The 27,611-nt window shown below is 36.5% G+C and overlaps 2 protein-coding genes across 6 annotated transcripts in view; one reads left to right on the forward strand and one right to left on the reverse strand.

Annotated features, from left to right (window-relative positions):
* LRBA (LPS responsive beige-like anchor protein) overlaps positions 1-27,611 on the forward strand; it is a 726,864-nt gene that overhangs the window by 422,394 nt on the left and 276,859 nt on the right. For all 5 annotated transcript variants that reach the window (XM_032246531.1, XM_032246532.1, XM_032246533.1 and 2 more), the window contains one exon: positions 1,942-2,078. In XM_032246531.1, coding sequence (XP_032102422.1) covers positions 1,942-2,078 — 137 coding nt within the window. The remainder of the gene's footprint in view (positions 1-1,941; positions 2,079-27,611) is intronic.
* MAB21L2 (mab-21 like 2) lies at positions 5,426-10,541 on the reverse strand. The gene has a single exon (XM_032246538.1). It carries the CDS (start codon positions 7,091-7,093, stop codon positions 6,014-6,016), a length of 1,080 nt encoding a protein of 359 aa, XP_032102429.1. The 5' UTR covers positions 7,094-10,541; the 3' UTR covers positions 5,426-6,013.

Here is a 27,611-nt window from a genome sequence, read left to right on the forward strand (position 1 = left end):
AGTCATTCATTAAATGGCTTTTTTACTTTAATACCTGTGGCTCTGCCCCTCAAGGAAGAAAGTCTGAAGGCTTCTATAATTTCTATAGGTAAAAATTACATAGTCTTCAATTTTGATAATTTTAAGAAAAGTCATTAAAAATCTTGCATTTGGTGATACATCTGCAATCTGTGCTACTATGCCACTTGGTAATGAAAAGCAAAAAGAGAAGATGGTATCTTCTTTGACAACTGTAAACCTCTCTGTAAAGTAAAATAAAATTAATTGGTGGGAGAGGAGAGTAAGGTAGATATTGCTCTTCTGTAGTTTTTTCCTTCACATCCCTTTACCCATTTCCTCCTTTATTTTGCTTCTATTCTTGCTACTAGTAATACATTCATACAGTAATAGAGGTGAAAGGGTAGTTTAATTATATAATCTTGACAATGGCAATAGGATTAAGAAGTAATCCACACTAATAAAGTGGTATGGGTTAGAAATGAAGTGGAAATTGTCAGGGGTCTTCTGTAGGACCTAGGCTGCCCTAGCTCCTGCAGCTGTCTGCTTACTCTGTAATTGAATGTCTGAGAATGATTGAAAAAATGTTATTTCTTCTCAGTATTACATGCTAATGTACAGAGGGCAAAAGGAGACAGCAAAAGAACACATAGCTTCTTATTTCATCCATTTATAGGGATGAGCTTTGGGAAATCATGGCTGTTCTGCAGCTATCTGCTGCCCATCTGCAAACACAATGTATTTGTACATTGGGAATAGAGGGCAAAACCTGCTCTGATCTCCGCAGAGCATCCCTTCTATTGTCCTACTGGCACACATTAAGATTGATGTGAGATTAAGCACTATCACCCTTCTAACAATCGATGGAAATGTCACTTCATCTGAATTTTGAAACACTTATTCACTCATTGATTACCTGAATAGGCACACCTTGTTTATAGACACTATATTAATTCAGAACTATAGGTGCCAATCTTCTCTTACACTGTTTTCTTCCCCTGTAGGATTTATACCATGAGGAATTGACAATGGAATTCCAAATTCTTTCTACATCAGTCTCTGTGTGTGTGTGTGTGTGTGTGTGTGTGTGTGTGTGTGTGTGTATGCACACATGTATATATAACATTATTTTTAGTTCATATTTTTAGTTCGAATATACATTATGCTGTTCTATCTGTAGTGAATCTGTTGTTTTCAGTAGCAGTCTGATTTGTCTCTTTGATAATCCCTGTGGAGATTTGATTATTCCAATAAAAATTCATTCACTTGGAAACCCACCCTCCAGCTGTTTACTCCCAGAGTCCCTGAACTACACTAATATTAGATTGTGAAGCATTGAACAATACTTAACAGTGGAAAGGAAGGCTTAGAAAATAAGTATTTTTGCCAGTCATCGATGGGGTAAAGTTGTTATGGGAGAGGTTTTGTGTCAAGCTGGCATAAAATTTCTATCAGAAAGTATGGTTTAACATTTCCCACTTCATTAATAAGCTAGTGATCTTTTTGTAGTCGTGCCTCTACCATACTGCAAGCTAACCCCTGGCCTTGGAAGCCCATTGAGGCTTCCTTGCTCCTGGTTGTTGTTCATGTTGTTAGATAGCCTGAGGCTTGTTTTCTAAATGGAATGTGGATGGACTTATTTAGGCAGAGCCACCTTCTTACCTAGAGATTAGACCAAAGCTTTGCAGACTCCCTGTAAAATAATTGCATCCTAGTTTACTATTATCATTAACCGCCTGTTATAAATCTTCTAGTATGAGAACCCTGACTTTGCACTTTCAGAGGAAGATTTGGGGTGGACAGAATATGTCAGTGTAGAAGTAGTTGGCAGGCAGTTCAGTATTAGAAGTGAGAATGAAAAGATTAAATACAATTTCAGGTCGAATTTGATTTTTTTGAAAAATGTCATTCCAACTTGTGTGGCTTGTCTTTTCCTTTTGGCAGGTCCTGTTAGCCTGAGCACACCAGCTCAGCTTGTGGCCCCCTCCGTTGTAGTAAAGGGCACTCTTTCTGTTACCTCCTCCGAACTCTATTTTGAGGTGGATGAAGAGGACCCTAACTTCAAAAAAATCGACCCCAAGGTGAGAAGATAAGGGGGTTTCATTTTTTCTTATGATGGGATGGTGGGTGCTGTTGGGTGGATTGGCATTGGTAAATCTGACAGGCTTAGTTTGAATTTCTTCTAAGTTGCCTTGGCTTATATGCAATGTCATTATCTTCTTTAGCTTATGATTCCCTACCAGTTAGATTATTGAAGTTCATTTAGATTCAAAAACAAATACTACTTAATGGCATTTATCATTAGCTCTTTGTGAGGAGGGGAAGGAACCTCAGGGAGTATCATCTATAAATATATTTTTCCTCAAAGGGTCAAGGGTGAATTAAGATACAAAATTCAGTGAGATTGAGAGTGGAATTATTTTGTTTAGCCTTTATGTTTTCTGGGTATGATACCAATATATCACTCTCCTTGCTTTGTCCCCACGACTTACTACTCTGTTGTGCATGCAAGCATGTTTTGTGTGTGCGAGATACCTCTGTTTCCTATTACCTATATAGTAGATTTTACAAGGCACTGCATAATATTCTGTTCTTAAATGAAAATGTAATTTCCCCTTTAAAATGTATTTCTCATTGCTTTTCAGACCATGGCAACTTTGTTTTTACAAAGAAACATTTGTAATACAGTCATAAAAGCCAAAATTAGGCTTATTTCAAGAAAAAGAATGGTAGAATTTGCTCTGAGAGGAAGCAGTTTCTTTAAAAATGAGTAAAGTAAGCAACCTGTAGAGAAACGTGGTTTAAAAAGTGGAATAATTTATTTTGGAAGTTGATAGCATGTATATACATACACATATTTTGAGTTTATTGGTAGAAGGTTCTTCGATTTTATAATTATGTGGATTATTAAATCTAAATGATTTAGAAATATTTCAAAGTAGCCCTTGATGCAAATGTTATAATTTTATTTAAAACTGTACAGATAAATCATATCTTGTCTTATGCATATTTCCACTACTTGGTTTAAATGTTGCTACCTTTATTAAGACAGGACTTGGTAGATTGTATGGAGCTGACTGTTTTGAGCTTGATAAGTTAGCTAATCTAATGTAGAGAAAACTTGCTAATTCTGAAATTCTAGCAATTATAAATTTTTTCTACTTTATCCCATAACTGAAATGTCTGAAAATGCATTAGTTTTTTTAGGAAAGGAAGGTTACCAAAATTAAACTCTCTGATTTCTGGTAATTTCTGAATTTAAGAAAGTCTGGGATTTAATTTAGGACATTCTATCATGCTTTTAGACACATATAGATCAAAGTCTAAAATTTGATTTAATTTAAGGGGTCTAATGAATTGTTCTGAAAATTAGAATCTCTGCCAATCTTTGAGATTATGTTCTTTGAAGTTATTTGCTCCTTATAAAGAAGTTACAAGTTTTATTTCTCTCTGATCTGAACCTGTACTGCATCAGTAAATTAATTTTTTTCTGGTTGCTTGGGAAATGTGGAGATCTTTTGGCGTAATCAAGAAATGGTCTTGTATCACTGCAGCCTTCCTTATATTCCAGAAGTCAAAACTCCTGGCAATTTATACTAAAAAAAAAAAATTTCAGTTACTGGACTGGAAGAAGTTTTAATTTTGTATAGATGTTAATACTTTAAGGTGTTCTGTAAAAGAGGACATTTATGTTGCTGCACTGTTTTTCTTTTTTTACTGATACCTCCATTAAATTAAATAAGGAAGAAGAAAATATGTTGAATTGGGGATATTTTTGTTCTTATCAAGGCTTAAAAATTTCTTTTTTTTTTTTTTTGGAATAATTGGAGGGTTATGTATGTCTAACGCTGCAAATACTCTTGTGAGGGAAAAATGGTAATTTATAGATATTATTTTTATCTTTTAAACTAAACACTATTCCTTTAAATCATTTTGTGCAAATGTAAGCACCTCCTGTTTGTTTGAAAATGTTTTTAAAATTCAGAACATTTTCCCCAGAGAATAAATTGGTTTTTATAATTTAAAAGAATTTGTGTATTTTTCTGAACTACTGTGTGGAATACAGGAAGAGAGACTAGAAAAATCGATACAATACAGTTTGAGTTGAAAGAGTAAAGGTGATTTCAGAACTGATAAAATCAAAGTTTATATTTTTAACACAGGACTATTTTTACCAGGGAATCTTACAACTTAAGCCTGTTTGTCAAGTGAACTAGGCTTCAGACCCCTGAGTGGCTTTCTTGTTTTTCATCTATTCTGCTATCCTGCTGCTCATCCCTCCATACAGCCCTTCCCCCTCTCAAACTTCTTCCTCTGATCTTTAAAATTGCTTTTTAAAAACATTTTTCTCTATACCTCTCGTTTGTGCATTTTCTCAATAAATTAAAAACTGGGCTAATACAGAGAATAAATGTCAGATATTAAAGGGTAACATCTGACATATATTCTATACCTATGTCTCACCATTAGCATAACTAATGGAGTATATAGTTACCTTCAACATAAAGAAGACAAACCAATTCCTTTGGGATACTTCCAGTTTGACTAATTGTGTTATTTTCTAATCAGTTATTCCCTTGCATTAAAAACAAACCTTTGTTAAAGGTGAAACACTGAAATTGAGTATATTGGTTACCTTAGAAAAACAGAAAGAGGAGGAAAGTACTTTTCCTATTTGTAAATTCCTGGAACAATAATTTTTCTTTGGTTATAAAAATGGTATGAAAACCTTTTTTGTTTGAAATGCATGTAAGCAGTTTCAGAATAATTCTTGAAATTTGATTAAAATAATTATAATTATGGAATTTATAACTAAGCCATTTTAAAATGAAAGTAATTTTTATAAATCTGAATGGTTGATATCACCATATGCTGGGGGAGAGGATTATTGCTATAACCATTTTATTCTTTTTTGTTGTGGTTTAATTGTTAAATTTTTTTACTCAAAGCTTGAAGAGGACAAACGGTTGAAGGAAAAGTATCAACTGACTTTGTTAACTATCCAGAAAACATCCATAAATATTTTCTTTGTATATCGGATTCAGATTGGATTTTTTGAAATTATGGCATAAGAAAGGTCATCTCTTAATTTTTAACGTGAAAAAGTTTTTTTCTACTTTAAAAATTAGGATCAAAATCTTTTTCATACTTTCTCCCCCAAATTCAAAGTAGATGTTACCTTTAATCTTAACATCTACAGAACAAATATATATATTACAGTTGAGTAAAATTAATGTTTTCTATTTTCTAAGGATTGGGGTGGGAACTTGTACAGTCAATTCTACATAATGTGCTGTATTTTAAATTTTGCAAGTCAGTTCAAATGGGAGCTTCTTGCATTTGGTTCCTCGAGTTCACATCTTTACATTGCAAATTATGAACTGTGATCTCACCTGCCTTCATTTAAGAACAATCCACAAACAGTCAATTACAATGTAAAGTAATGTTTTTATTACTGTTTTCAACAAGACGGCTCAGGGTGAGGGTAGAGGTGCAGGAGAGGGAGGGGCACAATCTGACATTGGCACTGAGATACGTTTAACATCAGTAAAACTTTTTTTAAAAGAGAAATTTTACATATAGTTAAATAATTTTTTCACTTGGTGACAACATTCAGGCAACCAAAAGTAAAACGAAATCGGAGGGGGAGGTGGAGAGAAAAAGGATGGGGGAAAGAAGGAAAAGGGAGAAACTACTATACATTGATTTGAAAATGTACCTTGGGTTTCATTTTGTGGTGGCACAGCCCGATTGCTTCTTTTGTGTGACCTTTTAAATTCACATTGTTTGGAAGAAAACGATCACTTTTGTGCAAGAATGTGATTTGTTTTGGTTGGGTTGCTCTCTTTTTGTTTGCTTCTTAATTAACGAAGGTCTTCTGCCTGATTCCTGTTCGTTTCAGGTGACTTACATAAAAGTTTGTGTCCAGAGTTTCTGCTGTTAATCGCTGAGTTGTGTGTTGTGTGTCTGAGAGAGCACGCCCGTTTGTGTCGCTTTTCAAGCAGTCCCCAGCACCCTATAGTTTGTCCAGGCTTTTGGGATTGGTGAGAATTTCCCTGGCCAACCTCCAGGTCTGCTTGGCAGCGCTCTCCAGGGCCGAATGGGGCTTGCCCTGAAAGAGGTCGAGGTTGGGCAGAAAGTAGTGAGGGCAGCGGCGGCACTGCAGGCAGGAGATGAGCTGCAGCAGGATGCCGTTGAGCCGGTCGCCCAGACACGACTCGTCCCAGTCCGTTTCTCGCGGGTGTTTCTCGCACTCGTACAGCAGCAGTGTCTTCATGTGGTAGTTATTGAGCGGCTGGCCGGGCAGCTCCAGGTGGCGGTCCCGCAGAGTCTTCAGCACCGAGAGGCACTTGTTTCGGCAGCCGCCCATCAGCAGGCGGTTCTCCGCCTCCCCGAACTGTAGCACCCAGGCGTCGCTCTCCGCCGAGCTCTGCTTGCCGGTTAGCGAGTAGCACTCCTTCGAGAGCAAGTTGAACCCTTCGGCCTTGACCTCGGCCACCCGATTGGGGCCAGGCCAGGGGATGTGGGGCATAGGCCACTGTGCCGCGCTTCGAGGCCAGATCCCGGTGCACTTGAACGCCGGTGTGATTTGCACCACGTAGCGCTCCCTGATGCGCAACTTGACCTCGCTGGTGTCCGCGATCATCTTGACCACATCCCGATAGCTGCACTTGTCCACTGCCTGAGCCACCAGCGTCTGGAAACGTGAGCGGATCTTACGCGCTGAGAGATAGCCCGAAGCCGTGATGAACTCGACCCAGAGAGACATGCTCCGCTTCCGCCCATCGCTCAGTTTGAGCACCGCGCAGCCGGGCAGCGAGCCGTCGTCCACGAAGTTGAAGACGCCCATCTGGTTTAGGTAGAGCACCACCTCAAATTCGGTGGGCGAGATGACCTCAAGCCCTTCGTAGCGGGCATCGATCTCGCTCAAGGAGCTGATGAAGCGAGGCTCCTGCACCTCCACTTCCTTGAGCACGTCCGAGACCACCTTACAGACCTCTCGGATGGTTTTGGCGATGGCCGCCTTGCGCGCCTGGCAGCGCTCAGTGTAGTATTTATTGAGCTGGTAAACCAGCTTGGCCTGAGCGGCGATCATGTTGGGGCACAGGTCCGGGCTATACACCGGCGTCTCGCAATACGTTGAGGGATCCAAGGCTCAGGCACTGGTGGTGGCCCAGCGGCTTTCGAAAGAGGCGGTGCGCTCCCCGTTAAGCCCCACTTTCACTCTCGTTTTCCACCTGGGCTGACCGGCTGATACGGCTGCCGGCTTGTTTTTTCCTTTTCCCTCTTTCAAAAGCTTTTTTCTTCTGCAGAAAAATTAAGGGGGAAAAAGGTGATTTTCTAAAAAGAAAAGTACCTCCTGGGACCTTTTTACTTTCTCTTGGTATGTAAAGATGACCTTGTGCGAGAGCAGCGGGGTGGGGGTGAGGAAGGAGGACAGAGAAAAAAACCTCAGGATACCAAAAGGTTAGGCTTAGATGTCTGTAGCCGAGATTGCCTAGAAACCTGGAAATGAAGTTTTTTAAGTGCCAAAGTAAATTTAAAAATAAAAGCGAAACATTCAGTGGTTCATTCTTAAACTTCTCTTCCACGCTGGTACGACTTCTTCGCTCAGTGTAGGTGAGTACCTTCTTCCTCACCCTCCCGCAAATGGAAGGTGCAGGAGGTAATTAATGTCCAGGGAGCTGCGAAGTGCAACTCAGTCCGCCGTGCACTTGGAGGTTTGCTGACACCCCGCAGTCTCAGCGTGTTGGTCTCCTCTCTTCTTGGGGGTCGTGTTGTCGCAGTTTTCCTCTTTTCCTACTGGAGGCGTTGTTTGGACTGGGTTTGTTTGTTTGTAGTGGATTCTTCTTGTATTTCTTTAGGTGCAAACCGCTGGAAGTTGTTTGATAATCATTTCTGCTTCGTAATTTATACTTTTGGCCCTCACAAAATCCGTTTTAGTGTGACGAAGTCGTTGCTTGCGTTGCATCTGGGGTGTAGCTATAACGATTCAAGGTTTTCCTTCTCCTCCTCTAGGTTGCTTGTACAGATTCCACTTTGAGTCGTCTCTCCCCCGCCTCTCCTCTCCGACCTCTTTCTCGCCCCCGTCTCCCCCTGCTTCTCTCCCCCTCCCCCTCCCCCTCCCTCGTGCTGCTCCTCTCTCCTCCTCCTCCTCCTCCTTCTTCTCTCTCTCTCTCTCTCTCTCTCTCTCTCTCTCTCTCTCTCTCTCTGTCCCCCTCTTTCTCCCTCTCTCTTTCTTCTTCCCTTGCTGTTTCCTGGAGTTATTTAGTTTATGAATGGTCCCAGGGCCATCATGAGGGGTGGAGCTTCAGCTCCTACAATCGCTATCCGAGCTGTCAGTGCTTTAGCCAATCCGAGAGAGAAGACAGGCACGCTTGGCGAACGGTAGCAGCCACCACTGCACTTGATAAAGAAAGGGGGTAAAGAGAGAAGTAAGAAAATAGGAGGAGATAATGGAAATCAAATGCTTGCACACATTTTACAGCCCTTCTTCTTTATCCTCCTCTCTTATCAGTAGCAAAGAAGAAAAGGAGTTTATATAGAAGGGACTCTCCTGGAGATGGCTGGAATAACGCGAGGGAGAGTAGCAGTGGTTCAGAAAGGTTCACTTTTTTAATGTTAATGATTCTATCAACATTGGGTAGGAGAAGGTGCAAACTGTAACAAAATTACTTTGGCTTGAAGGCAAATGGGAGGAGAAAGGGGAATCTGGAAAAGGACCTAATTTTTCCAATTCTCTTCCTCCTTTAAAGTCTTCCTCCCTTTCTTCCCCTCCCCTCCCATTGTTGCCAAGAACCATAGCAATTGCTGTATATGTGCACCAGTGGGGGTTTGGAATGGATATAAGGTGAGGGTTTATGAACATAAATCTCTTTTTAGTAATTTCGATATGCTGTTGTAAAACAGGGCAGGGCAAAAACGAGTCCAAGCACCTTGTTTGATAATTGTTTCAGAATTAAGATTCGCATATATTTAATACCATTATTTTATCGTTACAAGAATTAACCAGTTATGAGAGAGAAAATGTCTAAGTTGTAAGAAACGGTGCAAATTTATATGTAGAGCTTAGTAGGATATACTTTTAAAATAAGCTACTAAAATTGTTTCAAACTTAATGAAAAACAAGGGAAGTAAATGTAAACCTAAAGTTTTCTTAAAATGTTACTGTTACAAATCTAATTATGAATGTATTCTGAGGCAGTACAGTTTCATTTGTAAAATGATTTTATTTTCATAATTGGCTCTCGCTTTTAAAATACTTCACTGCCACAAAAATCTATAAGTATCCTGTTATTGATTACACAGATGGCTTCACTCCTCCCTCGGCATTTCAATGAAAGGCATGCATGTGCCTTTAGTATATGTATTATCCTTAACGAGCTGTACCCACTGTAGCCTTTCTGTACTTTTGGGTGGAAAAAAAAAGCTAGAACGTCGTTTCTGATTTGGTTAATACTGTGGGTTTATGTATGAACCTAAGATGTCTGGATTCTGAATCTTTTTAACATATGTCAGATAGATGTGATTATTTTTAGTGTGATTTGGGAGGTTATATCCAAGCCCTGGGTTATGAGATAAAAATAAAAATCTATGAGTCTATTTGGGTGAAAACTTCGTTGTAGAAGCCTGGTAGTTCGGTTTTTTTCAAAATCCCTTGGGAGGGCCTGACTACCCTCTTAAAGTCCGGCCAGGTGAAACTGAATTGAATTGCATAGGGAAGTTAATTTCTTTCCATCTACTTGGTATCAGACACTTGGACCTTTTGGTTCTTTCTTACATACGTGGTGCGGACCACAGGCAGTTTGTCACTCTTCCTCTCTCGTGGCTATAAATCCCTTTCCAAAGAATATTTGCTTAAAAAAACTATCTCGGATTTGTTGCTTAGGGTTTGTCTTACAGGGATTAGGGAGAACAGTCAGAAGTAAGCGTCCGCGCGACTCTCGGATTGCAGAGCTTTAGTTAACTTCCCTGGAGTGGCGGAGACTTGGGCGACTTGGCCTCCAGGCTTCTCCAGGGAGGCTGCTTGCGTCCCGGAACGCCTCGCCGCCTGAGGATCCAGGGGACCTCGCGCCCTCTGGATTGGCGCGTGTGGGAGCCCGGCTCTAACCTGCGAGGCCACGCTGGCGCTCTGGGAACTCCCTGGGCCGGAGGGTACTGCGCTGCCGGGAGAGCGCGACTGGCCGGGAGGGGCTCCGAGGCGGCTTCTCCGAGGGCAGTTACTGGGCGGAGACTGGTGCTGGGGATTGAGGGTGCGGAGCTTTCCCTCCCCACTCTCGAGGTGGTAGCTTCGTCGTAGCCTCTGGCTCGAGAATGGCCTGGCCCGCTGCGCTCCCGAGAGTGTTTGCAAACCGCCTCGGGGGTGGAGGAGTTGGTCCGCAGGACTCCGCCGCCGCGCCGCCAGTCCCGCGTCCTCTCCTCTCGGGTGGGGCGGCCCAGGCCGCGCGGACCTTCGTGCTACCCACTCGCCGGACACCCAGCTGCACCTCCATTCGCGGCTCTGTCAAGCTCGGTTAAGTTTTCTCGCATCCTTGTCCCCACGCTTCTCCACTTTTACATACAGAGGCCGAAGGATGATAAAACGTTACAAATGTTTTGATTTAAAAACAATTCATTACCAATTTACCCTGTCTTAGGTAGATGCTCTAGTAAATAATAAATCAGTTAAACAAAGGCGACTTTAATTTATGGCCGTGGTACTAATTAGAAACATCATTTGAGCAATAAACTTAAACACTTCCAGCAAATAATGCTCCCTCTTGCTGGTTCTCTTTCTCCCCCCTCCCCCACCCCAACTCACTCTGGCTGCCTGTGCTCTAAGAGCAGCTTCAGCTGTGCGTTTGCGGTCCTCTCTTCCTCTGGTTGAATAATTGAAGGGGGAAACGGTATCCGAGGAGGCTGTAATTGAAGAGCCCCTGTCACCTCTGCTTTTATGTATGTTAGTATAGAAGTCCATCAGCAGCTCCTTGATGGTGTATTAAAACGAAGTGGCAGCTCCTTCTGCAGGAGATACTATGTTCTATTAAAGGGGACCAAGTGAGAGAAAGAAACTCTAGAGGCTAAAAGCCACTTCAGGTCTTCAGACCGATTCATCTGTATTCTCTTGTTATAATCCGTCTCATCATACTTGAGTTAATGAGGCAAAGGAGGGGGTGCGAAATCTGATGGTCCTTGACAAATTCATTAGGGAGGCTGCAGGACATTTTATTTGACTGTTAAACATCTTGTTTGTTTGGCTTAGGCAGTGCCAACATCAGCATGCTTCTGCCCAGAGCTGTGGTGCTGGGCTGGCTGCAGGACATTCCTAAAAGGGGAAGAAGGACATTCAGGGTGTGATTTGAATTTTCGTTTTGGATTTTGGGTAGTACATAACCTTCAGACTTCTCTAGGCTTTACCTCTCGCCTCATTACATTAGGAACATAAAGAATGTAGGTGAAATACTGAAGTGGACATTTTTTGGTTACTACAAACTAAAATATGTGAATGTTTAAAACTGAAAGTTTCCCAATTTCTTTAAAAAAAAATGAGTCAGGTTGTAGTAATTACTGTGCTAGTTTTATAGCAATATGAATGTTTAAAGTCCGTGAAAATAGGCAGATTACTCATTACATCCTATTTTTACTTATCATAGCTAAATGAACTTTTAATTATGAATGGAATTTCCCATTTCGATGAACCTTTATGTATGCAGAAACTTGGAAACAAAAAATTAACTTTGTAGAAATACATTTTCAAGAGACAATGAGCATATTTTAAGGACATTTTTAGGATTAAAATTAGAAGCAAAACTGAAAACTCTGGTGCTAAGGTGATAAGTTGACAGAATACTTTAAAAAGTGAAAATATTTCCAATAGAAGAATAATGGATAATTAAGCTAGCTAGAATGCTAACCTTACAATGTTTTGTTCTAAGATAATACAGTATTAGATTTCATCAACATTTTCTTGAAAAGTAATAAATAATCCAATTGGCATACTTTTTTGCAAAGAGAATTCAGTTATATTTTCCTTCAGCATTGACTAAGCTTGAGCTTAAGTGCTTTGAGAAAGAATCCTGTCTTCCATTTATAAGAAAACAGTATGGAAGAAAAAAACCTAATGCCCTTCGCCTGTCATTTTTATACATTCCTGCACTGTTGATGAAGCTTGAACTGCTGCAGGGAATGTATGGATTTGAAAAGAAATGATTCAATAGTTCATGTTGTATTTCTCAGGAGCAAAATCAAACTAATGGCTGAAGTCAGTGCTTCTGTATTCTGACAGTTATAATCCTGTTTATGTTTCCAGAGAATACAAAATTCTTAAACTGTTTTATTTTTTTGCTGATCTTAACTTAAAAATGAATTTACTGAGTTAACTAATGTACTAATGTACATTTTTTTACTTTATCATGTTGGCAAGACTTAAAATATATCTGTTATTTTATTATCTGCAAAAATACTATATAGTATCTCAATAATCTTTACCAAAGAGTACTCAAATTTTAGAATACATGATTTTATTTTATGGAAAACATTTTAGAAGCTTTCAAAAAAATCAGATTATTGACTTAAGAATGTATCTCTGAGGATTTATACTTTTTGGAAAACAAAGGACAACATGTTTACTGGTATGTACTCTTATCCTCTAAAATCTAACTTTAAAACATCTATGTGGTTGCTAAATTTTTAGTTCTTAGACACTTAATCATTCTACATATTTATTAAAATGCTTGTTTTTTGAAAATAAAAATTCATTTTTATTTGTGGTCAAATTATAAATGAGGAAATAAAATACTATTAATTTCCCTGAATTTAAAATTATTTAACTAAAAACAAAAGTAAATAACCCAGACATGATTTGTTAGTGTGTTCTAGTTGATGAAATTTTATTGAAGTAATTATATTTAAATATATGTTAATGACAATCAAGATTATACTATCCACATGATAAGTCAAAGTAAAACTACATTCTCTTTCATTCTCTGTCAAAGGATTTAATTTTCTAAAACTCCAAAGTGTCATGGAGACTGTTTCTAAGCTATTGGTAATTATTATTCTGGAATCAATCTAAAATAACCAGTAATAGAATGTTTGCCTTGAACAGTTCACCATAGTGCCTATTAATAATTTTATATGGTCAAGCATGCAGTTGAAACAAGTTATTCTTCCCCCCTCATAAAAGAGCCTTTAAAAAATAAAACTAAACTTTTTTTTTTACCCTCTTTGATTAGTAACCCAAGGGTATTGTTCTCATTCGAACCGTTTGAACTTCAGTTAATTTTATGTCAGGTAAAAGCAATAGCTTTAATTTTGTATAGTAAGCTTATGAAACTGCACTGAAAAATAAAATGCTTTTATGTACTTTTGATGAGTGTTTTTTGTGGGCCTTTTAAATTTGTTTGGATTGCCTTAGAAAATATATACGATTAGAGATGTTTGTTACGTATTAGATTTTTACAAATATAATTCTTGTATTATATAGTGGGATGAGAAAATTGAGACAATGCTACATATTAGGGTTTTTCCCCAAGTTGAATAGCAACTGCATAAGTGAGTACTTTATTAAACTATACATAATTTGATGTAACTAAAAATATACAATGATAGAGTAAGGAACTTGTGCTCAGGAAAATGGAAGTAAGCAGTTTTTAGCCTTACTGAGGAGTAAATACCATTATATTATTGAGCTAGGATGTGAAATGTTAACATCCAAGTTAATTCAGCAAGTGTGTTTTAGAATGTTTCATTGAACTTGCTGTATTCTCGCTTATATTGGTATATGTCTTTTGACCTTCCCGAGAAATCATGTATCTTTTTCTCATTTTAAATGTATACATTTTTGAGTTGTAACAACTACATTCTTTTGTTTGCATATGTAGTTAAGCAGTTCTGAAAAGCTGGAGCAAATTTTAAAAAAAATTTCTTTTCCTATTCTTTCTTGTTCCATCCTTTCTTCTTTTTCTCTCCCCTCCTCCTTTTTTGAAAAAGTTTGAATTTATTAATGTACTATTAGGCAAATATTAAATTTTACCTGCCAAATAACTTTGGCTTTCATAAGTCAGTATAATCTTGAGATAAAAGGGTATATTTGGTAGAACCAACTGTTAACTTTAAGAAATGAATGTATAATTTGTGGATTATTCTTTGTGACTTTTCCACCTGAAGTACCAAATTTTGCTGGCCTTTAATATCATTTGCAGAAGTTAGACAGAAAAACTGGGATCAGACAATAATTAATTTAAATGCTAAAGAAAATTGAAAGCTGATCTTATGGTTTCAAGAAGATGTGATCGCTTTTGTTTATGAAGATGATGTTATTGACTCACATTGTGTAGAGTATGTTTCTTAGGATATTATAGCCATCCCCACTCCCTTTCTACTTTCTTTTGTGATCAGTGCCAGACATTAATGAAACAGATGAGTGAAATTAGAGATGTAGATTATACTGTTATTGAGCTGTACTTAGTTCAGAATATAATATTTGGCATTACGTTCTACTTCTTTCAGGTCATATAAGACATTTTGTGCGCCTCTGTTTAAAATTATTAGTTAAGCATATCGTCTGGATAGGTTTTTGTTTTACTTTAGGAAAAGTAGCCATTTTAAATATTTTATTTAAAAATGTATTGGACTTTGTGTTATTTTTAATGGAAATGTTAAAAATCTAACTTGCCCCATCCTTCAAATGTTATGAATTAGTGTAAAAGTGATTTGCAGAGAGGTTTCTCTGATTGCTTGTAGTGGTTAAAAAGCAACAAAAAAATTCTTCATTGACTGCAATCTTTGTATAGAAGACATCTGTGCAGTATAAATGAAATAATATTTAATGATCTAAGGAATGGAAACTTTACCCATCTCAAATAAAGCTAGATATAAAACAGCTGTCTTGGCCTATGAATATCAAGGTTCTACCAGTCTCTTTCCTGAATTTTTTCTTCCTACCTTCCCTTATTATCTTTGGAACATAAAGAGTCATGCTCTTATTTTCTGACTGATTTGGTGTGTAGGTAATTATGTTTAAAATCGAGGTTAGTAGGTTTCAATCTAACCAGATTAAGTAGAAAATCTTTGATCTGTAGCTGTGACTGTTTTCAAATGATTTGCTTGCTGGGATCAGACACTATCCATACCCTTTCACTTTGCTATCAGCTATGTACACACAGAGGAGCAGAAAGATGACCAGATGCTTAGTTAATCATCATATTAGATCAGCAAAGGATTCCAACCTTACTTAATTGGGTCTTCTATTTCTAATATTTGTTCTACAGCAACTTTTTGGTTAAATGCTTTACAAATCACCTAATCTTTTCTGCAAATAAAAACTTTCTATAAATTATGTAAATTAAAAATGAATGATACAAATCTATGTGTTTTTGTAAATATAAGGTGCTTGCTATCCAGTTTACCTGGATGGATAAAAGGAGATAGTGTGAGAGTATCAGCAAAGTATCAGTCTAGGAAACAAAAAGCCCCAAATTTTTGTCCTGGCTTGGTTATCTGGGTGACTTTGATGAAGTCACTATCTTCACCCATTATTTTCTCAATTGTTAAATGAGGGGCTTGGACTAGGTAATGGTTTCTATCTCTTCTAGATAAAAAAGTCTGAAAATTTCCACCATTACATGACTAAAGTCATTGACATCTTTATTAGTTTATTTCAATCAGAAATCTTTCTGCAAATGTTTAGGCTTTCAGGTGCTGCACTAACATAGGTATATGAAAGTTTTTAACATGAAAAACTCCTAGACAAGAATAAGCTTATAGATATTTTAGATTTATGGAAAAAATTTGCAAAATATAATTTGGAGACAACTGTGAGGGACATTGAAGTAGCAACTTGGGAAAAATTCTGAGCACACTAATTATTGCTTGATAGGAGGTGAATCAAAATTACAAAAGTGCAGTATGTATTTCTGTATATAGAAAAATAATATATGTTTAAATGTATAAACAAGATGTGTTTTTCCCCTAAAATATTTAATGGACTATCAGTGTTTCTGACATTTTTATGGAGATTGAGTATTATGTAAATATTAGTTCTTGAAGCCAAAGTAAGTTCCCATTCACAATTAGCTTAAAAAAACAAAAAGAAAGAAATTATTGGTCTTCTCTTTAGAGAAATGACATTGTGCTAAGCAACTATGATATTACCAAGTTCATACTGTGTTAAAAGATAGATCTAAGCAGGGAAGTGGTTTTCAAAACACGAGTCACTAAAGAAAGGAAAGTTTTTATACTGCTTTATCATGCTTTTCACTTGTTTTCATCAGAAGATCTGACATGCATGAAAGTGTTAACATCTTTTATTTTACAGATGTTCTTAGTTTTCCCTCAAACTGTAAAAGATGCTATATCAGAGTAGCATGGTAGGAAATAATTTCAACACCTCCTTCCACTTATGTGATAACTTCTTATTTGTCTAAGCTTGTGGATACTTTTGGAGGGAGTGAATTGAGGCAAGAAAAGATAACATATTGGCATCTAATTGTTCTCATTTTGAGATATATATCAGTCAGTCTATCTGGTATATAATATCCTCTCTCTAAAATAGGTTTTAAATGGGCATAGTTATTTTTACTTCTGTGTTATGGTCATTGGAAGTCTCTCATTAGTTGCAATAGGAGTGCCAGGTGACCAACAAGACTTGTTGATGGGCACTCTGTGGGTTTGCAAAGTGCAAATCTAAAAGTCTGAAAGAGGAGAAATGCACTGCTATTTGTGAATTTATGTTTTATCTCACTTCACTTGAAAATTTATGAGTAGCGTGGCTTAAGGGTGCTGGAGTTGTGTGTTCCAGGGCTTGCCCCTACTGATAACACCCTTGTTGGCGTGAAAGTGCAATGCAAATTATGACAGTTACAACCTTCTGTTTTGTTTAACCTGTCAGTAGATTTCCTGGCTCAGTGCTGAGGGCAATGGTGTGTTCAGCTAGTCCATATTCACCTAAACTTAAAAGGTCAGGTTTCTACAGGCAAGCCTAGTCAAAGCCTAATTGATGAGGAGGGCAGGGAGACAGAATTTACTGTTCTGTTGGCTAGTTTCATATCGTTAGGTTGTCCTGAAAGCATCAGGCAGTCACAGCCCCTTTCATGTAAGTGCTGACCCTAGACAGGAGCTGACAATCAAAGGAGGCAGCCACAGGAACCAGTGCAAGTAGGCTATTGATTTTTCAGTTAGGTCTAAGTAGTTTGTAGTATGGGTAATGGGTGACAGAGGCAGGTATGTCATTATCAATGAGCTCCAGAACAGTAGCGACAACCCTCCCTCATATTTCCTTCAGCACTGACAGTATGCATCCAGAGGCGGTCAATAAATCGCCCAACCTTTAACTGACAAGTGACTTGGAGGTTTAGGTTGAGGAGTGGAAGTTACAGAACTAAACTTCTTTCCTTGAACTTGACTAGATCTAGCAATGGAGTCAGTAATTATATTGTAACTTTTTAAAGTTTTGATTTGGATGAGTCTGTGCAGCTGTGAGAATCAGAATTTTAAATGTTTGAGAATTTAAGAGGCATATTTACTTAGTTAGCTAAAGATAAAAAATGAGCCAATCATTTGTAAATGCATTCTGCAAAGATAATAAGTTGGGTTGTTATGGTATAGTTTTGCTTTTATTTTAGACTAGCTCCTTATTTAATCAAAGATACTTCTGTTATAAAAGTTCAATAGTTAGAAATTGCCTCTTAAAATCCATTTTAATTCCTAATCTCCTCCTACATATTTTAACTGCAGACCAATTTTCAGTAGAAACAAAAAAGAAAAAAAATCTTGAACCATTTGTAAAAGCCGCTAAACAGTTGCTATTTAACCTTCAAATTTGTTTTGTAACTTTTTCACAATAAAATAGGAGTAGAAGGAGCATTTGATGACTAAAGTTTAATGAATTATAGTTGCTTCTGATTTACAAAGAAATAATGTTGATTTTTGCTTTCACAGCATTTCATGTGGTTATTTATATTTAAAGAAGATATAGTTTATACTCATGTAAACACAAAAGTGTTACAGATTTTGACTAAAAATACACACGTTCTAAAAGGGATATAAAATAATTTCAAGACATTTTAAATTTAAACCAATCTCTATTTTGTTATAATATCTAATTAATTTGAAGAGATGATAATATTTATAACTAGAAGTGGGAGTTTGGGTTGTACCAGGACCGTTGCAAGCTATCACATGCTTACATTGGGGAAAAAAAAAAAAAAAACACTTTAAACAGATTGAAATAAAACAGAAAAGTAAATGTTTTTAAAAACTTCCTTAAATAACTTATTGCTATGATATCTTGTTTAACATTGTGATATTGTACAGAACCAGAGTTTGTCTGTAGTATCATCTAGCTGTAGAGTACCCTGCTTGGCCACATGAATCATTTTCATTTGTCCAGTGGAACTGAAAATTTCTTTAAAAACAAAAACAACTAACCAATAGGTTAATTCATGCTAAATGTATGACTGCTGAAGTGTTTTCTTCAGTTTACAGTGACTTTCTGTGCGAATGCCCCTGTCTTCTTGTTTACAAAACGGAGAATAAAAACTTGAAACCTTGTGAAAGATGGCTACTATCAAAGTGTTGTTGTCTTAGCTTTAAAGAAGCTTTGGCATTATGTTAATATTTAGGAAAGTCTTATTTGGATCCCTTGAATTAGTTACCTTTTGAGGCTTACAGATTCTTAAAGCAATATTCCTTTCAGAATTTTTTTTTTCTGCTGTTTATTAATCACTGATTTAATCTGTGTTTTTCTGCTGGATTAGAGGAAAGATGTACCTGAGAATCTTGCAATCTCTGTATCATTAGCTATATTATAGGTAGAGCTTCTTTGCTTTATCTGTAATCATTCCTGAATATTCATGCTTTTTCAGGAATGAAAAAAGAAAGCTGCAGTAAGGGGGACAAATTAAATTTTCATGAAAGAAAATCCTAATCAGCAGTGACAGTGTAAGAGAAAGATGATTGCCACTTGGTCATTGTGGAGAGGCACTTAGATTTGGTGTCAGTGCTTCTGTTAATGATGACTAATGTCTTTCTTGGAGCAAGTGCATGCTCAAACATACTGCTACAGCATATAGCAGGAGAGGGCTCAGCAATAGGCATCAGTAAGCAAAAGCATTAGGTATCTTAAAACAAAGACTTTTTAATGCAGTCAGTTTGACAGTCTGTATTATTAGAAAAATACAAACGTAATTCTAAGGCATTTAGCCACAAATTTTCAACTATTTTATGTCTAGTACTAAGAAGTAATTTTTTAAATTAAAAGGTAAAGAAACCAAGGAATGTTAATAAGATATGCCCCCTGTTTTGTCACTTACAGCAATGGGCATACACATTGCACTGCACAGAATGATATGTGCTGAGAAAGTTTTAAAAAGAAGCCAACTTACAACAGATTTTTTTCATACCCTTTTGCTATATTCTCAACAAATGCTTTATAGTTAATAAAATGAGAATGAATGACTCAAAAGATCTTTCTAGATCTTTTAATCTTAAATAGATTGCTTACAAAAAGAAGATGACATGTGTTATTTCTTCAGCTTTTCCCTAAAGTATAAGACCTTTCAGAAGGGCATTTGCAATGCTTGTCATATTTTTTCATATACATCTTATTGGCCTGACGTGTCTCGAGAACCATGAGAACACAGATGTCATTGCATTCAGACAACACTAATTACTCTGGGATTTTTGCAGCCTCAGTGCCTACATGTAACTGTCGATTATGATTGTTTATGCAGGCTACAGTGTGGACACTTTACACATGAAAATAGTGAGATGCAAAAGTAGTGAGACAGGGCTTTTAGTCTCCTATTGTTCTCCAAAGGAACTTGGAAGAAAAAAAATCCTGACACATCAATTTCATTCAGTATTTTACATTTGAACTATGTTTTGGCAACATTTTCTTTTCTGAAGTGAGTTATGCTTTAGTATTCAGTGAAATCTATTATCCATCTGTTCTTTAACCTTCTTGAACCATCTTTTACATTACTTTGTCTTCAAGCTTCATGGGAAATTTCTTTCTGTAGCTTATAGTTTGAGAGAAACACTAATTGGGGTATGAGTATTTTGAAAGTGACAGTGCAAAACAATAAATATGTATGATGTGTTCTTCTGGTGTGTGATTTAATGTTTAATGAGAAGCTGCAGCAAATATGGTTAGTCTCAATTTAGATAAGTGCAGTCATCTTATGCTTTTTAACACAGGTCAGTTCTTTGTTTAATTTTCTCTGTGGTACTCTGAATTTCAGTTTATGATTCATGGTGTTTAGGTGGTAGAAATTTTAGAGGTCAAATGGTGGTCAGATCTGGGACCTCACTGTTAAATGTGAAGACGAAATACATGTTTTGATAAAAAGCATAATCTGTGTTAATTACCAATTGGAAAATAAAAGGCTCCAATAATGTAACTTCATATGCTGATGAAGCAGAATTGAGGCAGCTTGATCAAAGATGTATGATGAGATAAAACTGCAGTCTCTGCTGTACAGTTATAGTAATTATGACTAATGAACCGTCCAGTCTGGATGAAATGGCAAGCCCACAGGGACTGTGTCCAATCAGTTGTGACTTATGCAAGCTGAACAAATCATTGAAGGGACTCCGATTCTGAAGTATACTCTTTGTTATTAATACAGCTTTTGTTTGGACAATGTAAAGCAATAAAAAGTTATTTACAATTTTTAAATCTAGAATATAATTTTCCTTGTTTCATATATTTATTTAAAGTTAAACACATGTTGTGACCTCTGCTTTACCTCTTGTTTCTTAAACACACTTAGGTCACTATTCTAATACAATTCTTCAACTACCTGCTTGTCCTTCTATTGTGTTACTTCTGAAGACCCTTTAGAACTATTTACTTTTGATTAGGGTATATTGTTCACCAACCAGATATTGGAAAGATGCATCTACAAAAATAATAGCACATATGAAACGTTTACTACATGACAAACAATGTTCTAACTATTTTATCTATGTTAACTCATAGATTTTTACAACAACCCCTTGAGGTCGTTATTATCACCATTTTGCTGATGAAGGAACTGAGACATGGGGAGATTGGGGCTCTTGTCCAAGATTACATGCTTTTATAACTCTTGGATTTCCTTGTAGAAGCTAGTTGTAGTCTTCTGACCCAAATCTACCTCTAAATTATCCTAGCTTTCTCTTTTTTCAACCAGGGCTAATTTTTTTTTGTTGTTTTCTGGCATCTGACAAAATTGTAGGACATTTAAAAACTGAGTGCTCATGTGTAGGTCTGGAATACTAATTTAAGTGAGTAGAGCTTTGAGGATGGAGTTTGAGAATGCTTTTGGTATGAATATATATCTAAAATGAAATATGTTAATTTCATACAATCTTGAAATTTTAAAAATTTTAAGTTGTAATAAGAAAACAGTCTACCTAACCTACTTAAATGAAAATAAAGTGCAAGTACAGTGCTGATAAAATAATCTTGGTTAATTTTCTTTGGGATTATTTGCACTAAAGTTTTCCTCCTCAAATCAGGTACAGTCCTCATCTTAATGTTTTCTTTTTACCACCACTTACATGCTGCCTGCTATATAGTAGATAGTCAATAAATATTTATGGAAAGAAGGAAGGAATAAAAGAAAGAAGGGAAATTTTTCAGTGGTTTAATAATTAAATGATTTTATTAAATATATGTTTAAAGGCCAGGCGTGGTTCCTCACGCCTGTAATTCCAGCACTTTGGGGAGGCTGAGGCAGGCTGATCATGAGGTCAGGAGATGGAGACCATCCTGGCTAACACGGTGAAACTCCATCTCTACTAAAAACCCTAAAAATCAGCCCAGTGTGGTGGGATGTGCCTGTAGTCCCAGCTACTCAGGAGGCTGAGGTAGGAAAATTACCCAGAAGGCAGAGGTTGCAGTAAGCCAAGATCCTGCCACGGCACTCGAGCCTGGGCAACAGAGCAAGACTCGGTCTCAAAAAAACAAAACAAAACAAAACAAAACAAAACAAAACAATAAATAAAAATGCATGCTTGTATTCTAGTTTCCTTGGCAGATATTTACTTAGAGGAATAGAATAAAACACCTTTTCATTATGCCATCGTGCTTTAAAATCCTTAAAACCCCACCTAATCAACTTTGTTTCCCATTGGCCCCAATCTGAAGGCTTTAACTTTCCGGGATAGCTTGCTTACATCTATCATGAGATGCCACACACAGAGCTCTCTTTGATTTTGTTTTGTTTTTTAAAAAAATGATTATTTATTTATTGTAGAGACAGGGTCTCACTATGTTGGCTAGACTGGTCTTGAACTCCTGGACTCAAGCATTTCTCCTGCCTCAGCCTTCCAAAGTGCTGGGATTACAGGTGTGAGCCACAGTGCCTGGCAAGAACTCCCTTTGAACTGATATTTCAGTTACCAGTGATCTTAAACACTTTAATATATTGCTGTTTTTGTTCTTTCTTCTATCTTGTTATTGATGTATTCCTCTCCCTTTGTTAATCTACTAATGTGACAAGTTATTGCAAGGCAGATATCAAGTTATTTACTTGGTACCACCACATGCCTAGGTACATAGTACATGCTAAATAAATGCCTATAGAGTAGTAAATTTGATGCCCTTCTTTTTTCAACAGATTTCTATCAGGAAGGTCAAATTTACAATATGATATTCCTTGAGGTAATGTGAAAGCCTTTCAAAACTCAATTGAAATGAGATGATAAGAATAACACACCACTTATTGAACTCTTATTCTGTGCCAGCCACTATGCTAAGCACTTTAATTGTCATAATCCTCTCAACAAATCTATAATGACTTATACTCTATTATTATCCCTATCTGTATAGAAACCTTGCTAAAGCGAGGAAGCAGTAAAGCATAATTTGTGAAGATGTTGGCAGTTTATTTTAAAGCCATCAAATTTTTACTGGTATTCCGTCAATGCCATTCCCCCGCCCCCCGCCTTTTTTTAAATGCCCTTTTGAAGTTCTCTCTGACAGTTTCTTAAGTAAGTTTTGTCTTCCCACAACTTAAATGGTATCCATTGTATCACCTACCCTTTTCTTTACGCTTTTTCTTGTTTTCACAAGAAGCTCCAAAGGTTTCCTTTTTCCCATTAATTTTCCTAAGAGGATCTTGGTATCCTACTCTGAAATGTTGTGACATGATCAGATATATAGAGAGATCTGGAGATCTCTGGCTCATGTTTTTTGTTTTTGCTTTTTAAATACATGGAGGGCCAGGTAGCAGTTATTATCATTTTAGGTAAGTTTTACAAAAATGATTGCAGTCTAAACTATGTTATATAGTCAGGAAATTTCCAAAATAATTTGTAGCAAACCATATGAAAAATACTTGAAACTTAAATCTGGTTTTAAAGTGATTGGTAGTTATACCATGCTGTTCATGAAAGATGGAAATGGAGTTAATAAAATGCTGCATATTTTATACTTAGGAAACATTGTGGCTTATAATGAGTCTTTATACAAAACTGAAACCACTGTGTTATCAAAGAGGAAGCAGTTTACCAAATATATTAAGCTCTCAGAAATAAACTGACATCAATTTCAGTTTCTGATTTGATTTCAGTTTTTATATGGAAGATGATGGCGTTCTATTTCATGAGGGCCGAAGTACTTTCTGTATATTTTTAAAAGTCGTGTCTGTATATTTTGATTAAGTATATAAATAACTAAATACAATCAAAATATATAGATAAAAAGGTCAATTAGTATTTAGATAAAATTTTTGTCATGGTCATTATTACTATTTGTATTAGTGAAATACATTTTAATGTGAAGTTAGTTATTTAATCTTCTTTTAACTTTTAAGATTAAAATTAAAGTATAGCTTTTCCTAAATAGCTTAATTGGAAATCTCTAATTAGAAGGAAGTCTAATACAGTCCTAAAACAGACTGTTATTTTGAAATCAGTCTTTATTTCACATTGTACTTTATTAAATCCTATGTTATTCATTCATCAATTATCTTATATCCTTGATTCTTTCAGATACAATCCAGATACAATTTAATCTTCAGAGCTCATGAAAGTGCCATGTGAGTTTTTTTTTTTTTTGTAGATTTCTTAAAGGAGAATTGAAATAGTAGATTTATGTAGTTATAAAATTGGTTATATTGAAAGTATTTCAAAAGATGAGAGCACAAAGTTATTTCCATGCTATGATTTTTAAATGTTTATTTTTTTTAGAGACACAGTCTTACTGTGCCACTCAGGCTGGAGCCCAGTGGCAAGTTATAGTAACCTCAAACTCCAGGGTTGAAGCAATCTTTCTGCCTCAGCCTCTGAAATAGCTAGAACTATAGGCATGTACCACGCATGACTACATTTTTTTGTTTTTTGTGGAGACAGGGTCTTGCTGTATTGCCCAGGCTGGTCTTAAACTCCTGGGTTCAAGTGATCCTCTTACCTTGAGTTCCCAAAATGCTGGGATTACAGGTGTGAGCCACTGTGCCTGGCCTCCATGCTATGATTTTACATATGTTAAACTTATATTAATGAAGAAAAACTTGAAATGAATGAGCAAAAAATGCAAAGAGCTAAATTAAAGTATGTGAATAGTAGTTAGTTTTTTGGGAGTTTAATTTTCTTCATTCATGTCTTTAGTACATTTAAATATACATACATATAAATGTATTTTATATTATAAAATATTTTAAGATAACTCTTAGGTGACATAGCTTTTCCATATTTTATTAAGTCTTTTATGTGTTAAAGAGGTAAGTCAGGATTCCATTATGTACAACTTGTAATTTGCCATGGAAATTGTCAGCTGGAATTGCCAGGAGAGTTGTCATATTAAATCTAATATATGTAATATGTGTAACGTATATATGTGTAATATATGTGATTAATATATGTAATATATGTGTGATGATGTAACAACATGTAATCATATGTAATATGTGTATGTAACATATTAACATGTTATATGTAGTAACATATGTAACACATTACATATATTAATTACATATATAAAATCTACAATGTGTATGATCAATGTAAAACATAGGTTTAATTTTTTTTCACATTTTTTATTTTATTTTTATTTTATTATATTTTACCTTAAGTTCTAGGAAACATACAAAACGTGCAGGTTTGTTACATAGGTTTACAGGTGCATGGTGGTTTGCTGCACCTCTCAACATGTCATCTAGGTTTTAAGCCCCACATGCATTAGGTATTTGGCCCCATGCTCTCCCTCCCCTTGTCCCCAATCCCATGACAGGCCCTGATGTGTGCTCTTCTCCTCCCTGTGTCCATGTGTTCTCATTGTTCAGTTCCCACTTACGAGTGAGAACCTGTGGTCTTTGGTTTCCTGTTCCTGTGTTAGTTTGCTGAGAATGATCCCTTCCAGTTTCATTCATGTCCTGGCAAAGGACTTGAACTCATTCTTTTTTATGGCTGCCTAGTGTTCCATGGTGTATGTGTACCACGTTATCTTTATCCAGTCTGTCATTGATGGGCATTTGGGTTGGTTCCATGTCTTTGCTATTGTGAATAGTGCTGCAATAAATATACGTGTGCATGTGTCTTTATAGTAGAATGGTTTATATTCCTTTGGGTATATAACTAGTAATGGGATTGCTGGGTCAAATGGTATTTCTGGTTCTAGGTCACTGGGGAATCATCACATTGTATTCCACAATGGTTGAACAAATTTACATTCCCACCAACAGTGTAAAAGTGTTCCTTTTACTCCACAGACTTGCCAGTATCTATTGTTTTGTGGCTTTTTAACAACCACCACTCTGAGTGACATGAGATGGTATCTCATTGTGGTTTTGATTTGCATTTCTCTTATGATCAGTGATGATGAGCTTCTTTTCATATGTTTGTTGGGTGCATAAATGTCTTCATTTGATAAGTGTCATTCATAGCCTTTGCCCAGTTTTTGATGGGGTTGGTTTTTTTCTCGTAAATTTGTTTAAGCACCTTATAGATTCTGGATATTAGACCTTTGTCAGATGGGTAGATTGCAAAAATTTTCTCCCATTCTGTAGGTTACCTGTTTACTCTGATGCTAGTTTCTTTTGCTGTGCAGAGAAGTGCTTTAGTTGTTTAGATTCCATTTGCCAATTTTGGCTTTTGTTCCCATTGCTTTTGGTGTTTTAGTCATGAAGTCTTTGACCATGCCTATGTTCCGAATGGTATTGCCTAGATTTTCTTCTAGAATTTTATGGTTTGGGGTTTTATATTTAAGTCTTCAATCCATCTTGAGTTAATTTTTGTAAAAGGCATGAGGAAGAGGTCCAGTTTCGATTTTCTGCATATGGCTAGGTAGTTTTCCCAGCACCATTTATTAAATAGGGAATCCTTTCCCCATTGCTTGTTTTTGTCCAGTTTGTGGAAGATCAGATGATTGTAGATGTGTGGTGTTATTTCTGAGGTCTCTGTTCTGTTCTACTGGTCTATATGCCTGTTTTGGTACCAGTATTGTAGTACAGCTTGAAGTCAGGTAGTGTGATATCTCTAGCTTTGTTCTTTTTGCTTAGGACAGTCTTGGTTATGTGGGCTCTTTTTTGGTTCCATATGAAATTTAAAGTATTTTTTTCTAATTCTGTGGAGTCTATGGTAGTTTGATGGGGATAGCATTGAATCTATAAATTACTTTGGGCAGTATGGCCATTTTCACGATATTGATTCTTCCTATCCATGAGCATGGAATGTTTTTCCATTTGTTTGTGTCCTCTGTTATTTTCATGAGCAGTGGTTTATAGTTCTCTTTGAAGAAGCCTTTCATGTCCCTTGTAAGTTATATTCCTAGGTATTTTATTCTTTTTGTAGCAATTGTAAATGGGGCATTCACTCTTGATTTGTCTCTCTGCTTGTCTATTATTGGTGTTTAGGAATGCTTGTGATTTTTGCACATGGATTTTGTATCCTGAAACTTTGCTGAAGTTGCTTATCAGCTTAAGGAGTTTTTGTGCTGAGATGATGACGTTTTCTAAATGTAGAATCGTGTCATCTGCAAACGAGACAATTTGACTTCCTCTCTTCCTATTCACATATGCTCAATTTATTTTTCTTGCCTGATTGCCCTGGCCAGAACTTTGAATACTATGTTGAATAGGAGTGGTGAGAGTTGGCATCCCTCTGTTGTGCAGGTTTTCAAAGGTATGATACTGGCTATGGGTTTGTCATTAATACCTCTTATTATTTTGAGATGTTCCATCAGTACCTAGTTTATTGAGAGTTTTTAACATAAAGGGATGTTTGAATTTTATCGAAGGTCTTTTCTACATCTGTTGAGATTATCATGTAGTTTTTGTCATTGGTTCTGTTTATGTGATGGATTACATTTATTGATTTGTTAAAAACATAGATTTTAAAGCGAATCTAACCCTATAATATTTTAGCCTTGTGCTTATGTGATGCTAATACTAGTAAGTCTTATTGTTAGGCTACAAAAGTGTATGTACCTGGGCTCATATACCAATTTGTCATAAGGTTAAAAAATAAAAAGTTCATTTCAGCCAGGTGCAGTGGCTTAGTTCTGTAATCCCAGCAGTTTTGGAGGCTGAATTGGAATAATCACTCGAGCCCAGGGTACCACAGTCTGGGTAACATGGTGCAACCCCATTTCTACAAAATATTTTTAAAAATTAGCTGGGTGTGGTAGTGTATGCCTGTAGTCCCAGCTA

This window comes from Sapajus apella, unplaced genomic scaffold (genome assembly GCF_009761245.1).
Source record: "Sapajus apella isolate SASKATOON/1434 unplaced genomic scaffold, GSC_monkey_1.0 scaffold61, whole genome shotgun sequence".
NCBI classification, from domain to species: Eukaryota; Metazoa; Chordata; class Mammalia; order Primates; family Cebidae; genus Sapajus; species Sapajus apella.

Excerpts from the sequence above, each read along its gene's own strand:
- MAB21L2 (XM_032246538.1), bottom strand. The coding sequence starts at position 7,093 with ATGATCGCCGCTCAGGCCAAGCTGGTTTACCAGCTCAATAAATACTAC.